At 65.3% G+C, this 16,302-nt stretch overlaps 1 protein-coding gene across 2 annotated transcripts; it reads right to left on the bottom strand.

Moving 5' to 3' along the window:
• Positions 1 to 851: 851 nt before the first annotated feature.
• On the bottom strand, positions 852 to 16,289 carry CHRD (chordin). 2 transcript variants are annotated; one of them, XM_064457404.1, is made up of 25 exons: positions 16,024 to 16,289; positions 11,085 to 11,390; positions 8,741 to 9,014; positions 8,222 to 8,325; positions 7,537 to 7,663; positions 7,000 to 7,146; positions 6,802 to 6,919; positions 5,821 to 5,917; positions 5,576 to 5,717; positions 5,364 to 5,504; positions 4,769 to 4,851; positions 4,531 to 4,678; positions 4,327 to 4,433; positions 4,124 to 4,240; positions 3,879 to 4,035; positions 3,552 to 3,793; positions 3,343 to 3,456; positions 2,888 to 3,088; positions 2,711 to 2,804; positions 2,524 to 2,580; positions 2,324 to 2,427; positions 2,045 to 2,147; positions 1,754 to 1,908; positions 1,483 to 1,576; positions 852 to 1,317 (listed from the first exon to the last, which is right to left on the bottom strand). In XM_064457404.1, exons 3-25 carry the CDS (start codon positions 8,868 to 8,870, stop codon positions 1,250 to 1,252), a joined length of 2,850 nt encoding a protein of 949 aa, XP_064313474.1. In that variant the 5' UTR covers positions 8,871 to 9,014; positions 11,085 to 11,390; positions 16,024 to 16,289; the 3' UTR covers positions 852 to 1,249. The 2 variants fall into 2 exon arrangements, with proteins under 2 accessions (XP_064313474.1, XP_064313475.1); XM_064457405.1 differs by having other exon boundaries at positions 7,537 to 7,660.
• Positions 16,290 to 16,302: the final 13 nt, after the last annotated feature.

The following is a 16,302-nucleotide window of genomic DNA, read 5'->3' as shown; positions in this document are numbered from 1 at the left end:
ACTACCCCAGTCTAGCCCAGTGTCACCCCTGGTGCCATCCCAGTGTAGGCCCACTATGGAGCTAGTGTTGTGCCAGTATGCCTCAGTGCTGCCCCAGTAGATCCCAGTATTACTTTTCTTACAGCTCTAGCACTGTTCCAGCATAGCCCAGTATAGCTCTGGTGCTGCCCCAGTCATTGCAGTGTACCCCAGTGCAGCATAGTGATGTCCCCAGAGGTGCCCCAGTCCCTCACATTGGGGACTGAAGGGCAGGTGGCAGCTCTGGGGCTCCCCTGGCCTCCATGAGGCCTTAGTCCAGTGCAGCTGTACTGGGTTGACTGTGGGAGCACTGCCCCAGAGCATGTGCCATGGTCTGCCCTGGCACCGGTACAGGTGGCTGTGTGGCAGACCCAGCCCTCAGCACACACTGCTGTGGGTGTTGCGGGCAGGCGCCGTTGTGGGCGTCAGCTGGCTTGGGGCCCTGGGCTGGGCTCTTTGTGCCACCACAGAGGTGTGGCGTACAGGGCCTTGCTGTCCCCGTGCCAGTGGACACTGGCGCCAGGCGCTAGGTCTGCAGCCCCCACCATGGGCACAGGCAGGGCTGTCATCACAGCCCCTGCTGTGGGCAGGGGACCCTGCCCTGGTCCTGTCCAGTACCACCCCCCCAGCACCACCCCACAGCTCCCGGGTATGCCCCCAGCCGGGCACTGGCTCCCAGGCCCTGTGCCCCACAAATACCACCCCCAGCATACACACACCCAAAACCAGCAAGGCCAGGGCCTGCAAATTGCAGTAGAGCCCAGTGTGGGATGCAGGGGCATGGCCCTGCACCTGCTGCTGCTGCTAGGAAGCGGGAGGGGGGAGCTGGGTGGGCAATATCTCTGGTTTTAATAAATACATCGGGACCCCATCCACTGGCACCATAAATTACATGACGAGCCCAGCTGAGCTGGGGCAGGCACAGTGAGACGGGGACTGGAGGGATTTTACACTATGTACAAGGCGGGCATGATGCTTGCTGTGCCTGCTGGCCAGGGGGGCTCGGAAGGGGTGGGTAGTGGGTGCCTCAGCTCTGCCGGCCTGGCCGCTGCCCACTGGCACGAGCGGGCAGGGTAGCCCCAGCATCACGGCCATGCCAAGACTGGGTGCCTGGCCACGTCCACCCCGTTGTGCTCTTCTGTGTCCCCCGCCCTGTGCAGGGGTGATGGGGACACCCCACGGCCACCCAGCCTTGCTGTGCGCTTGCCCTGCTCTGGGCAGTGGTCACTGCTCAGCGGCTCCACACCTCTGCCCTGGCATCATGGACCTTCTCCCGGGCATCTAGGGGAGCATCCGAGGCTGTGGGGAGGAGAAAGCAGGGCTGAGAGACAGGAATGGTGGGTGCCAGGAGGGCGCTTGGGTTGGTCCCAACACTGGCTTGGCACCCCAGGGGGCCAGGGAGGCGCATGGGCCACAGCGGGGTGTTTGGGGGAGCAGTGCAGACGTGCAAGCATATGCACTCACCACGGCACTTGGTGCAGCAGGGGTTGTCCTTCCTGGTGGGGCTGGCGCAGGCAGCCGGTGGGCACTCCTGGCGCTGGCAGTGTGTCTCCCCTGACTGTGAGGCAGAAAGAGGGGTTGAGCGTGAGGGCCGGGAGGCTGGTGGCTTCTCAGGGCATGGTGGGTCCCCAGGGTGCCACCCCGGGCTGCTCTCCCACCTGTCCCCAAAGCACTGGGAACTGGCACAGAGGTACCTCTCCTTTTGCTGGTGCTGCCCGAGGCCTGGCACACTCACCACACACCAGCACAGGATACACTTCATTTCTCCGAAGGGGGGCACAGAGGGGTGCCAACTCTCGTTGTTGAGGTACCAGCGGCGCCCAAAACGACATGCCCGTGGCCCATCTGCCTGCATGGTGTCGGCCAGCTCAGGGACGCTCTTCTCTGGGGCTGCAGGAAAGGACACTGGGAGGGGGCAGGCGTGCATGCAGCAGGGGCACCCTGTGGCATCGCCAGCAGAGGCATGGGGAGGTGCTGAGGCCGTGACAGGGGTGCAGAGAGAGCTGAGGGCAGAGGGTGCAGGTACCTGGGCACTGCTTGCAGCAGTCGGAGGGGCTAGCACGCACAGGGTTGGCACAGGTGAGCCGCGGGCACTGCACCTTCTCGCAGTGCACTTCACCAGTGGTGCCCTGCGGGGAGCACTGGGGGCTTATGGAGTGTGCGGGGCAATTGGTACAAAGCACGCACACACGTTTGAGCCCCTGCTACAGGGCCCGGCAGTTCAGGGCAGCCACCATGGGTGCCAGGGCAATGTTCCTGCTGACCCAGAGTGGGGGTCTGGGGTGGGACTAGGACCCACACTCACCTTGCAGGTGCAAATAGCACATTTGATGAGGCCAAAGGGGGGCACAACAGGGTGCCAGCGGGTGCCAGAGCCTCGCCATGTCTTGTCCCCATCAAAGTAGCAGCCTGGGAGAGGAGGAGGAGGTGGGCACAGCCCCCACGGGGGGACTGGGGCTGCCAGGGGCAGAGCTGTCCCCTCAGCCTGTGCCCACTGAGACTCACCCTCGCTACTGTCCCGTGCCCGCTCCAGCTTCAGCTCCTCCTGCCCCGTCTTGTTATCTGCAAGGAAGAGGGAAGCCATGATGGGGTACGGAGGCTCAGAGAGGGACCCTCCATCCCACCTTGTACCCATGGGGAGCCCCTCTGCTGGCCCAGTCCCCCACCCGGGACCCCTCCAGCCCCCAGGTACCTTCGCAGATGGGGCAGCACAGCTCCTCAGGGTGCACCTGGCGTGTACAGTTGAGGGGCTGGCACAAGATGGGGTCACAGATCACTGTGCGCTTCTGGGGGCAGGAGGTACAGGGTTTGTTAGAGGGAGGCACTGCTGACAGGTGCTGCCCCCCAGCTTCCACCTCCCTGCCTGTACCTGGCAGCTGCAGATGGAGCACTTCTTGTCATAGTCGGGTGCCCAGCGGGTGCCATGTGCCCGGTGCTGCCCCTCAAAGAAGCAGGAATTGGGGTCCTTCTTCAGCTGCTCCAGGTCCCTGGACTTGGCACCCTCGGAGAGCTCGGCCTCCCCTGGGGACAGGCGGGTCCCTCCTGCATGGCACCGGTTGGGGATGTGCACCTGGATGGGGTCACAAAGCAGGAGGGTTGGCACTGCCGGGGGACCCTCCTCCATATGCCAATGCCTGACTGCCTTCCATGTCATGGAAGAAGCACCCATGACTGTACTACACACCATGTCAGGCTGCTGGGACTGTGCTATGGTGTGCCCCCATCCTGTCCCCTTCCCACCCCACTCTGGGCAGCGTCACCTGGCTGGAGACCCTGGGCAGTGGTGGGGAGGTGCAGGGGTGTCCCGACCAGGTGGGGACTTACCCGTCCCCGCATCTCCCCATGGGGGTGGGCTTTGGTGCTGACTTGCAGGAAAGCAGTGCCCTGGGCCAGGTGCTGCAGCAGGTCTGTGTCCAGGTCCTTCACCACACCCTGAGCCTATCGGGACGAGAGAGGCACCAGTAGGGGACAGATGGACATGAGGGCTGGCCCAGCCCCCACTGTGGGGTGCCCTGACGGGGTGCCCACCTCACCTCGGTGCTGTAGAAACCCTTGAGCAGGCGCTTGTGCTGGTGGGGACGGGCACCCATCTCGCCCAGCTCAGCCACCCCATGGAGGTGGGCACTTACAGTGCCATCAGCTGGACGGCCCAGCCCCGCCACCGAGATCTCGTAGTGCAGGTGGCAGTGCTCATCCAGTGAGAGCCAGGCGTGCCCCCCGGCACCGCTGCCCACCGGGGGAGACACCAGCTGCCCTGCCAGTGCCACAGGCATTTCTGCATACAGACAGGAGCCATGGGAGGTAGTGGGTGGGGGGCTGTCCCACTGCCCCTGCCACCACCCCTCGTGTCCCCCAAGTACCTGTGTAGCGGGCGAGCAGCCCGCTGTAGGGCAGGGAGATGACCTGGCCCCGCAGCTCGCCCTCCGCCCAGTCCTTGGTGGCCACATTGAGGAAGAGCTCATTCTGCAGCAGCATGTGGGCATCGCGGGCGCTGGGGCTCTGCCAGCTGCCCCGAGCCTGCCAACGCAGGAGACCATGCAGGTCGGGACAGGGACTCACCCAAAGTCTCTGTGCCATCCCTTCTCCAGTGCCACCCAGCACTCACCAGCCCATCCTTGTAGCTGGGTGTCATGTCAAACAGGATGTTCCTCTTGCTCTTCCGCCGGGGTTTGGTCTCCAGCGTGATGCCCACCACCTCGCTGGCAGTGCCCACCACCTGCACCTGCAGGAAGGTTGCCAAGGGGCAGTGCTGGGGAGGGGAAGACACCTCTGGGGCCCTCAGGAGGGAGATGGGTATCCTCCACTTACCTGGTACTCCAGAGTGCCATTCTCATGAAGCGCCAGCTTGGCCGAGCCCACAGCCCCCGTCTTGGTCGGCAGCAAGGCATCTGCTCCACACAGCACGCTTTGGATGGCTTCAGCCCAGGGAGAGAGGCACGGAGCGGGCTGTGAGGTTGCCGTGGGGGGCACAGCCACACCCCCTGCACCCCGGGGTGCCTGCCCCGTGCTCACTGTCACAGCTGCGGCGGGTGGTGATGGTGCCCGCCAGCTGGCGTGCGTGCTGGCCCTCTGTTTCGGCCACGATGCGGAGCTGCCCCTGCACCAGCCACTGCAGCTCGTGGGCAGACAGGTCACTCAACACCTCTGCGAAGTCAGGGTCCTGCTGGGGGGGGCATCACGGTGCCACAGCTCAGCTCTGGCATGGCAGGCACCGCAGTTGCCGGGGCACGTGGGGGACAGACGGCTTTACCTCCACGGTGATGTTGGCACGGACCTCCCGCAGTGTCTGACCCTGGTGCAGGATGCGGACCCGCAGCGGAACCCAGGGGGATTCTGGCCATGTCAGAGGGGGTTGGACCCACTGGACTGGGTGCCTGCAACCACTGTCCCTGTGCCCCCCAAACTCACCCCTCTGTGTCCACTGCCCCCAAACCCCTGCACCCAATCCCCCACTTTCTTGCCAGCTGCCTGTCCTGCACACCTGGACCCCTGCACACATTATGATCCTCACTGTTTGCCCCATATTTCCTAAATCCTTGCACAAACCACATCCCAAACCCATCCTTCTGCACACCAATGCCCACACTCCAGCACACCCTGGCCCCATACTCCCCCATAAGTACACCCCTCCATGCACACCCCAAATCATGCAACTTCACCCCCACCCCGCCATGCACAGCCCCTATACCCACCCTGAGCCCTACAGCCAGACCATGTGCCCACCCTGACCCCACAGATGCTGACCCATGCAGCTCAAGCCATGTACGTGCCATGCACCACCCCCAGCCCTACACAGCCCCATTGGGCAGTGCCAGGACCTGCGGGGTGCCTGTGCCTGCCCTCACCCCCAGCGCCTGGCTCCAGCAGCCCCCGGGCCATGAGGATGAAGTGCAGGTTGTTCTCAGTGTCGCTCAGTGTCAGCATGGCCATGCCCCCAGCACCCAGGTGCGTGGGGTCCAACGAGGTCAGGATGGCACCAAACGTCTCTGTGTGGAGAGAGGCATGAGGAGCATCCCAGTGGGCACCCACTGGCTGGGCATGCGGGAGCCAGACTAACCTGCAAAGAGTGCCCGGTGCTTGAGGATGTGGCCGTGGACCTCTCCAGAGGGCTGCGCACGGGTGATGAGGGACACACGAAGCTGCTCCCCACGCAACAGCTGGATGTTGGCCTTGGACACGGTCCTCCACATCCCGCAGAGCTGCAGGTGAGGGCAGGGCTGTGCAGGGGCCAGGGGGGCACCACACACCCAGGCAGGGAGAGGAAGGGGTGCTGTGCGCCCCTGCCCTCCCATCCCCTCTCACCATGCCGTCTTCGGGGGCAGCGCTCTTCTGCACGGGGTGTTCGAACAGCACGTTGCCCTCAGGGTCACTGAAACGCACCCGGCTTGGCCGTCCCAGCCTGTGGGCACACGGGGTGAGCAAAAACCCCCTGCCCAGCCCTGGCACAACCCTCACTCAGTGCTGGGAACAGGGATGCATCAGGGAGGGCACATGGGGGTCACCCAGTTATTTGAGGTGGGCAAGAGAAGGATGATGTCCCCCTGGAGTGCCAGGCACCACGCTCTGCCCTCCCATGCCCAGGCTGGCCCAATGCTACCATCCCACCAGATGCCAGCTCAGCACAGGTCCCCTGGGCTTCCCTGCCCCCGGAGTGGTGCCAAACTGGCACTGAGCAGGGGGTCATCGCCACTGGGAAAGGTGGCAGGGCAGGACCTGCTGGGAGCCAAGCGCTCAGGCCCAGCTGTAATTTAGGAGCATTTTCAGCTCAGTTTGGCTCCCCCAGTCGGAGCTGGAAATTAGTCACCACTTTACTATGCAAAGGGGCCTGGAAGCAAGGAAGAGCAGAAGAAACTGGAGCAGGAAGGAGGGAGGGAGACGAGAGACTCTGCTGCCGGCAGGCATCCAGGGAGCACACAGTGAGGATGGGGGACCCTGGTGGCATTGGCTCGGCGGTTCCCACCGGCAGAGCCTGCGGGGCAGCACGGCACCTCTGCCCAGCATCCTCAGCAGAGCCCTGGAGCCGATCCCTTTTGTTCCTGCTCCAGACCTGGAGGCGAAGGGGTGAGGCTGGGCTGGTGCCACGGGTGTGCCGAAATCCAGGCTGCTCGGCCGGGCTAGACCCCCAGCACATTGCCCCCCTCCCCAAATCCCTCGCCCTGCCAATGCAAGGCTGTGACACTGTGGGGGGATGTCAGAAGGGAAACCGAGGCACAAGCACCATTGCACCCCCTCCTTTTCCAGGGGGTGCCCACTCTGCCAGCCTGGGCAGAGGGCAGGACTCACTGCTCATAGCTGATGGAGAAAAGCAGATAGGAGCGCAGCAGGGTGAAGTGTGCCTTTGCCACTGCACTGGATGTGGGGTGCCATGGCTCTGGACTGCTTGTCAGCAATGCCACGAACTCTGAGGAGAAGATGCCGATGATGGTGGGGAGCACAGGGGGTGCCCCATACCACTGCTGCTTGCCCAGGCAGGCGGCTCACCTGTGCGGGCATCATCGCGGGCCAGCCCCTCAGAGCTGAGATAGGAGCGATCGTTGTAGGGCTTGTCCAGGTCATCCTCCTTGTCCTGGAAGTACTCAAAGGTGTCGAAGGGGGGCACGGGACTCTTCTCCAGGGGGCCTGGCAAGGCTGGTATGGGGTGGGCACAGTGGGAGACCATTGCACCAGGCTGCTTGTGCCCAAGACCTCAGGGTGGGGGGCAATAATAAATCCCCTCTCCCGAGGTAGACTGAGATGTGCCCTGCAAATCACTGCTGCTTTGCGCTGGGGTGCAGGGGGCACGCTGGGTGCAGGGTGTTTAGCCCTGCACATCCTCTCTGCATCCCTCCCAGGGTGGTTCGGGGATGGCTGTGCCCACCATGGCTTCCCCCTGCCCAGTGCCTCTGAGACACTGGCAAGCCCCAGAACAAAGCAAGCATGCTTTTTTTGGGGTGTGTACGCAGTGCTTCCTTTCCCATGCCCACGGGCAATCCTGCGGGTGCAGGGGTCTCCCTGCAGGGAGGTACCCACTGGCCTCACCTTTGGGGCAGGTGTGACAGCAGTGCCCGGGCAGCAGTGTGGCCTGGGGACAGGCGGGCACGGGACAGTCCTGCTTCATGTTCTTGCAGTTCACTTTCCCCACTGGCTTCCCCCGGCGGTTCCTCTGCTGCAGGGTGGGGGGAGAAGAGCCCGGGAGAGCAGTGCCAAGGTGTGCCAAGTCATGCCAAGGTGTGCTCCCCCCTGACACAGCCTGGATCCTCCCATCCCATAACCTCTGGAGCCCCCGCGGGCAGTCCGGACACCTTCTGCAGCCCCCAGCTGCCTGTACGGCAGCCAAGCCTGGGCCCCCTCCCCACGGCCCCCAGCCCCCTGCCCAGCTGTGCGCGGCCCCACCAGCCCGGGCCTCGGGGGGCTGCTTGGAAGGAAGGAGGGGGCCGGGAGCTATTCCCCGGGGAGGAGGAGGAGGAATGAAGCCTGATCCTTTAAACCCTCCTTCTACTCCCCACTGCCGCGGTGGGGACACACACACACATCCAGGTGTCCGGCTGGCTGGAGGGATCCCCTCTCCCCTTTTCTATAGCGGGGCGGGGGCGGGGGATGGATATGTATCGAATGAAGGGGTCGATCTACCCTCCTGCCAGCCCCCTCCCCAGCGGGGCCGGATCCTGGGGGACCTCCCGGGGGAAAGGGGGTGCCGGAGCGGGAGGGGCCCGAGGGCACTCACCGGCTCGCAGTGGCAGATAACGCAGCGCATGACCCCGAAGGGCTCCCCCAGGTCCGGGTGCCACGTCTCGTCCAGGGCATAGAAGTGCCCCCCGAAGGCGCAGCCTGCGGAGACCACCCACGCGCCAACCGCCGGCCCCGGTCACCTCCGGGCCGCGGGCACCCCCCTGCCGTAGCCCCGGACAGCGGCCGTCGCCGCCCCGCCGCCCGCTGGGCACGGCGACCAGTCCCGCTCCCGCTGCTGCTCCCGGTGCCGGTCCCAGCCAGCTGCGGGGCCCGGAGCGGCATGCGGGGGTGCAAGAGAAGGAGGAAAGGGGGTGTGTGTGTGCAAGCATGCGGTGCACGGACGGGGAGCGGGTGGCAGGGAAGGGGGTGCCCGACGCGGGATGCACGAAGTTTGGGGGGGGTGGGGGGGTGGGGTGGGGTGGGGTGTGCGGCAACGGCTTGCATAGGACGGAGGGGTGCCCGGAGCGGCGGGGTGCGGGGAAGGAAGGCGGGGGTGGGGGGGGTGTGCTCCTACCTGCCGCCCCCCCGGGGGGCAGCGGGTCCGTGTCGGGCCGGATGGGCAGGGCGAGCTTGGGGCGGGCGGCGCGGCCGGGCAGGAGCAGGAGCAGGAGCAGGGCGAGCAGCAGCAGCAGGGCGGCGCGCATGGTGCCGGCCGGCCGGGGCAGGCAGGCGGCCGGGGGCGGGGTGGGGGGGCCGGGCGCTGCCTGTCGCTGCCGCCGCCTCTGCCCGGCTGCCGGCTCCGGCTCCGCTTTATAGGCGGCGGCATGGGCAAGCGGGAGCTGCGAGCCCTGTGCAAACAAAGGCCCCGCTAATGAGGCTCAGGCAGCGGCCGGCCGGGGGGGGGGACGCGCCCCCGCCGCGCTTCGACACCCCCCCTACCCCCCGGGTCCCGGCCCCGCCGCCCCCGCCGGGCATGGGCCGTCCTGTGGCACCCCGGGGCACGCAGCTGCCCCTCCTGGCATGGGGTAGCCCTGGACTCGGGGTGTTCTGGGGACCACCCCATCCATTGCCACCCCACCCCCCTCCGGGCATGGGGCACCTCCCCGGTGTAGAGTATTCCCACTCACATGCCAGCCGCAGGGCATTGGGTACTGGAGAGATGCCTTCATCTGCATACCCTCCCTTAGGGCACGGGGCACCCCCAGGGGCTGGGAATCTTGGGGAACAACCACCCCCCCCAATCCACACAACACCCACTGGGACACAGGACGCTGTGGAGACACCGCCACCATCATCCACATCCCTTCCACAGAGCTTGGGGTGTTCCTGAGCACTGGACAACCTGGGTATGGCCCCATCCACATGCCCTCCCAGGACAGGAACCCCCCCCCGGTGAGTCCCCCATCCACATAAGCACCCTAGGGATTAAGGCATTTGAAGGGCACCCCCATTCAAATGCCCCCCTCCTCAATCCATATACTGTCCCCTGGCATGGGGCATCTCCTGGGCATGGGGCATCCTGGGGGCGCCCCACCCACACAGCCCACCTTCAGGCATGAGCCCACCAAGGCTCATTGGGCCACCCCAAGCATGGGGCATCCTGAGGACTCCTCCATCCACTTAGCCCCCTCCCAGGCCACTTGGCACCCCAAGACATAGGGCACTGCAGGGCACCATCCATCCACACAGTCCCCTGTGGCACATGGACCCCTGCGGGCCATGGACCCCCTGCAGACCTCCTGCCTGCAGCCAGCCCCTCCCCGGGACATACAGATCCTATATCCACTCAGCACCCCTGAGCATGGGCCCCCAAGGCATGCCCCCCCAATCCACATTGCACTCTGCAAAGTCCCATACACCCCACAGCTTGTGCCCTCATCCTCAGACTCCTCTGGCAGCTGCCCACCCGAGGCAAAGGAAGGCTCCAGAGTGGGACCCCAGGCTCCTGCCCACCAGTGACAGTGGCTGCAGGGGGACAGGAGCCCAGATGTCTGGGTTCCCTTGCCCCGGGAGGGGAAGGAGCAGCTGTGGAGGAGGCTGAGAGAGCAGCACCCAGCACTGGTCCCACTCTTCACCCACATGTGCCCTGGCTGGTGAGGGTGGTGGTGGTGGGAAGTGAGCAGACACCATCGAAAAGCCTGGGGAGACCATCTTCCAGCTGCGGAAACTGAGGCACGCACTGCAGGGGGCGGGGGGGGGCAGTTGGGAGGAGGGCCAGCGTGTGCCACCTGTGTCCCAGCCTCGCCACCCCTGCTGAGCGTGGCAGGGAGGGTTGGCAGGTGGTGGGTGCGTGGCAGGCAGGCGCCCGGGGAGTGGAAGGCGGGTGGGGAGGGGAGGAGGGGGAAGTGCGGGGCTGCCAAAATCAACTCCGGGCGGTACAAACACCAGGCCAGCTGTGCGGTGTAGCTAGGGAAACACGGCACAGCTGGAGCACAACAGGCCCCTGCCTCCCCAGAAGGCTCCTCCTGGGCCTCCCCGTGGCCTGGCGAGCGGCTGGGGGGGCTGCAGCCCACCACCCCGTGCCCCTGGTGCCAGCCTGTGTAGGGTTGCCTATCCCCAGCTCGCCCGTGGCGGCACCATGCCATTCCCTGCCCCGGTTTGGCACGTGTCCCCGTGCAGTGGGCACCTCTTCTGGGGAGACGAGTGGGGCGTGGGGGCTTGGCCATGCCGGGGACCTGCCCTGTGGCAGGAGCTGGTGCTGTCGCGAGGCAGCAAGGAGCAGCTGGGCTTCCCCCGGTGGGATGGCCCACTGGCTTCGCCAGGGTTGGGACACAGCCAGAGGCCTGGGCATCCCCCGGGCATGGTTGTGCCCAATGCCTTGCTGCTTGCAAACACTTTCTGGAAGTGGAGACCATGCCCGGCAGCATGGCACACCCCGGCCCTGTGCCCTCCCTGCTGCCCCTGGTGGTGCTACTGACCTGTCCCCTCTCCTCTCTCCCGGCGTCCCCGCTGGCTGGGGATCCAGCAGCACAACAGGCAGGGGAGGGCTGGGGTCTGCGTGGCCGTGCCAGCGTCACCGCACGGTGCCCGCTGTGGCACAGCAGCGGCCCTGGGGGACGGCAGGACTTGAGCAGGGCCGAGCAGGGAGGAGGCGGGCGATGGCTCCCAGCCGCCCTGCCGGTGCCAGGAATCCAGCGCTGGCTCCGCGCACCCAGAGCTCGTCACAGTCTCCTGGCTCAGCTGCAGCATGCAGGGAAGCGGCGGGGGAAGCTCTCTCCCCTTTCCTGGGGAAAGGAAGGAGAGACGGGCAGCCCTCCTGGCCACGGCCCTCTGCGTGGGGGAAACTGAGGCATGGGGGGGCAGCATGAGGGAGAGGGGGGCTGCAACGGTGTCCTGGCACTGCCAGGCTGGGACTGGGGTGGTACACTGGCATGGGACATGGCAGAGCAGGAGGGTGCTGGGCACCTCTGCCCAGGGAGGGGGCATCACCACTGCACTGCAGTGGGGCCACATGGGTAGGGAGAAAATGGATGCCCCAGCCATGCCTGGGCATCCCTCATCCACAGCCCTGGCTGCCCCTGGAAATGCCAATGGGGGCCACCAGATGAGGGGCAGAGGATGGCTTGCCAGAGCCTTGGGGGTCCCTGTGCTGTTGGGGAGGGGGTGGCATTGGCCACGGTCAGCACTGGGAAAGGGTCCTGGTCCCGCCAGCTGCTTCCCAGTGTCCGCACATGTGTGCTGGTAGCACCCTGCACAAAGGCAGCTCTGAGGAGCTCCAGAACTGGGCCTGGTGCCGGCAGAGCCCCAACGGGGCCGTCAGCTGTGGGCAGCTGGAGCCACACAGGGATGGAGCCAGCTGGCTGCAGGCAGCCCTGGCCACCCCTCCTGGCACCAGCACCCCTCTGGCACCTCTACCTGGAGCGGGTGCCCAGTTTGCTCCCAGGTGGGAAGCAGTGGCCCCATGGGCCCCATCCTGGCACAGCATGGGTGGGACACCCTGACGGCGCCCTCCATAACAGCCCACAGCGCCACCAGGTCTTCGTGGGCACGTGCCCTGCCTAGTCGTGAGGGTCCCACAGAGGGTCCCAGTGGGCTGCGGTGCCGGGACTGTGCAGTGCCTGGCATGGGGGCGTCGCGGCGGGCCCTCGCCAACACTCCTGCCCCACGCAGCTCCCTATTGTCTGGCTTCATTAGCTGCTGCCTGCTCGCGGCTTTGAACATGAGCTGGGCTCAGGGCGGCAGGAAGGAGCCTCTGCTCCCTGGGGATGGGGTCGAGGCAAAACCGCACACCCCAGCCCCGCCTTCCCACAGCCTCCCGGGCACCCCGACACCCCCTCCTCGTCCCTGTGCCAGGCATGAGCCTGGAGCCAGAAAGGCTCAGGGGGCAGCCCCCTCTCCAAAAAGAGCCCCCCTCGACCGACCCTCACCAGCGTGGGGTGCAGAGAGCTGTCGGCCTCCCCAAAGCTTTGTGCTAAGCGTGGCTTGCCCTGTGACTAATCCCCCCGGCCTTGCACACACGCGGCGGGGCGGGGGGGGAGCACTGTCGTAATGGGTGGAAATATCTCATAATTCACGTTGGACATGGGGATTACAGCCGTTCCGGCAATATTTGCACAACTGGTAGGCGGCTTGCAGGGCTGGGCCGCCCCAGACGAAGGCCAGGGGGGTCTGGGGTTGGGGGGGGGCGGTTTGGGGGCAGCAGGTATGGGGAGGGGGATGCAGCCTGGGGGGGTGATGCGGGCCGGGCGGGGGGGGGGGGGAAGTGGCTGTTTTCTGTCTGCGAACACATGGGGTTTATTACAGAGGGTGTGTTGCCGGCATGGCAGGGATGGCTGAGGCTCTCGCCTTCGTCCCAGTCTGCTGCAGAGGGCATGGCTTGGGGAGCTGGATGTAGATGCCAAAGCAGCCTCATCTGCCAGGCCAGGCAGATCCCGGCCATGCCCCAGAGAACTGTGCCTGCTCCCAGTGCTCCGTCAGCTCCATAGAGCTCCCTGCTTATAGGAGCATCCAAAGGTGCTGGTGTCCCCCTGGCCCCAAATGTCCACTCTCCAAAGGCCGTGCAGGGCAAACTTTGTGGGAGGAAACCAGGGGGCATGCAGGGCATGGGGGGCCATGTTTGGCATGGGGATTAGCAGGCTCCCTGAGTGATGGTGGTCTCCCCCCTCCCCACCGGACATGCAGGCAAATATTTGTGCCCAGACTTCGCAGGACGGCGAGAAGGAATTTCATTCTTGCGCCCACCTGCGGCTTGGCTGCCTGGCATTAACCCCTTCGCTGCCCCAAGGGATGGAGGGAGAGGGGTGAGATGCCCTCCTGGCACCCCCCATGCCCCCCATCGGGGTCGGGAGCTTGGCTGAGGAGCATATCGGGGAAAGGGGACACAGCAGGATCTCCCTGGATGCCAGCAGGGCCACTGGCCAAGGTGCTCTGCCGCAAGGCAGTGGTTGGAGGGTTTGCCCATAGGCATCCTCTGGGTAGCACCAGGGGCTTCGTGCCAGGGTGCTGGGCAGTGTGGGGCCTGCTGGGCATTGGGAAAGGTGGGGGAAACCCTGCCAGCCTTCACCCCTGAGCTGTGGCACCCCAGCCAAGGTGCCCTTTTGCCCAGCAGCGCTGTGGTGCCTTGCCACGACAGGCTGCCAGGGAACAGTACAGGGTGAGGAGGCCATGAGGAGCGGGATTTGTCCATGGATGTTTATTGGCAATTTGCAAATGTAAAAAAAGGCCTGGAGGGGGCAGGGGCACCCAGATCCCGGGGGCTGCCTGTGTCTGGGGAGGGGGCCAGCCTGGGTAAAGGGTCCCCCACTGCCTGGCACCCCCAGAGCCCTGCTGTGCTCCTTTCCCTGGCCCCAGGGCCAGCTGGGCCATGAGCAAACGGGGCTGTTTGCTCACACCAGGATTAGTCGCTCTCTTTGTTCCTTTGACTTTCTCCTCCTTTTATGCCAGACCCTTTTATGGGGGCTTCAAAGGGGGCTGGGCTCCCCCTCCCTATCCCTGGAAGCCCACGTTTGCTTCCTATGCCCCCCTGCCTTGTGCTGACATGCTGGGGGTGACCACTGGGCACATCTGGGTGGCCGGCAGGGACAGCAGCTGTGCCACCTGCCTGTGGTCAACCCCTGGCCCCCCCGATGCCTGGCACCTCCGGCTGCCCTCAGCACCTTGGCGAAGTGGGTGCGAACGGCTGCCCCCCGCAGCGGGATTCCAACACTTTGCACCCTGTAAGAAGAGGTGGGAAACTTGGCACTGGGATCCAGCCAGCTGCGCAGCTCCGTGGCCCCCACCTGGTTTCCTGCCCCCTACCAGAGCCCTGCCTGCCTCGGCCACAGTCCCCGTGCCCCTCTGGGGTCCCTAAGCCCCACTTGCTGCCCCACTCCCCCTCCTTCCAGGGCACATGGCATCCCTGGATTTGGACTGGGGGAAATGCTATGGGCCAGCAATAGGGGATACCCTCTGCACATTCCCCTCTGCCCCTCTGGCATGGGTAGCAAATGCTGACATTGCCCTTTCCAGCAGAATAATACCACGCTGCCCACGGGCACAGGCTCCTGCTGTCTGCCAGCTTCTGGCACGGCTGAAAAGGAGTATTTTGGAGTGAAGGGAATATTTCAGGCAGCTTGGGGTGCTCTGGTGCCCACTGGAGTCCAGCAGGCAGCTTCCCAAGTACCAGCCACCCTCAAGTTTCTCCTGATGGTTTCATTTGTCTACTTATGAGGGCAAGCAGGGAGCGCAGGGCACTGCAGTTCTCCAGCCCAGCATTGTGAAGTGTTTTGCACCCAGGGAGAGAGGGGGACCTGGGCACAGCAGGGGCTGGCATGGGGCCAGCGGTGGGAGCAGGTCCAGCGCTGGCAGAGGGGCCGAGGGTGCTGGCAGGGCGCATTTGCAACTTGTCACGTCCGCAGAGACGGGGCATGGCCATGCAGGGGAAGCCCAGCGGTATTTGACCCCTGTGCTCACGGCTCCTGCTGCCACCAGCTGTGCCACGGGTGAATTGGGCTGCCAGCCTTGTCCCTAGAGCCACAGCACCCGCAGGACCCTCCGTCTGGGCACCCTGCAACCCGCAAGGTGGGCTGCTGGGAGCCAAGCAGGGCGCAGGGCAGGCAGAGCAGGGCTGAGGTGTTTACTCTGCCTGTTGTCACCCAGCCAGGCGCTGCCGGGAACCGCCAGCCACAGGGACAGGGGTGGGAGCGTGTGAGAGCAGGGGTGTGAGAAGGAAACACGCAGGCTGCAGGGAGACCAGGGGCAAGAGGATGTGGGCTGGGGGGGGGGTCCCCCACCCAAAGGGAAGTGTGTGTGGGGGCTGCCTGGCCTGGGGGATTATCTGAGCGGGGATCCCAACGCATACCATGGGAAGTGTGCATGTGCACATGTAGGTCCAAGGGTGCAGGTGGGGGAGTGTGTACACACGTGCAATATGGACACACACGTGCATGTATACATGGGTATGGGTGGGTGCACAACTACCCCCCACCCCAGCAGGCCAGAGTGCCCCAGGGGGGCTGGGTCATGACCATGCCAGGGCCTGGGCAGACCCCCTAGTGCTTCTCCCATCCAGGGAAGGGGTGTCCATGGATGCTTCACCTGCCCCCCCACCAATACTGCTGGTGAAACAGCCCTGGGGACCACACACCAGCTGGGACCCCGTGCTCCATCACCCTCCCTAGCTCAGAGGGGTCTCATGCACTGCAGCCAGCCCTGCCAGGGATCTCCAGCTCCCTGAGTCACCTCTGGGTGATGGATGCAGGGGTCAGAGCCCACCTCTGGGCTATGGTTAGTGGGGTTGAGGTCCACCTCCTAGTGAAGATCACCAAGGATGGGGTCCACCTCTGGGCAAGGGTCACCAGGGTTGCAGTCCACTTCTGGGAGAGGACAACTGTGCTTGGGTTCCACCTTTGGGAGAAGATGACCAGGGTAGGAGCTCACCTCTGGGTTAGGGTTTCTGGTAGTCTTCGTGCCTGGCTGCCCCAGCTGGGAGCAGGACCCCATCAGGGCTGACGGTCCCGGGGCCACCCAGCAGCGTCACCAATGCCATCTCTTCTGCAGGTACCAGTGCCACCTTCAGCCCCTGGACAGGCACAGCCAAGGTGCTGACCACTGAGGTCCTGTCAGCCGAGTGCTCAGACCAGGGGGCAGGTGAGCAACCCCGGAGGGTGCCTGGGGACGCCCTTCCCGCTCCCTGAGCCAAGGGAGGAAGCGGCCGGA

The sequence above is a fragment of the Phalacrocorax carbo genome, chromosome 7, assembly GCF_963921805.1.
Source record: "Phalacrocorax carbo chromosome 7, bPhaCar2.1, whole genome shotgun sequence".
Taxonomy (NCBI): Eukaryota; Metazoa; Chordata; class Aves; order Suliformes; family Phalacrocoracidae; genus Phalacrocorax; species Phalacrocorax carbo.
The sequence above is the reverse complement of the archived record's forward strand: the minus strand, read 5'-3'. Positions and strand labels throughout refer to the sequence as shown.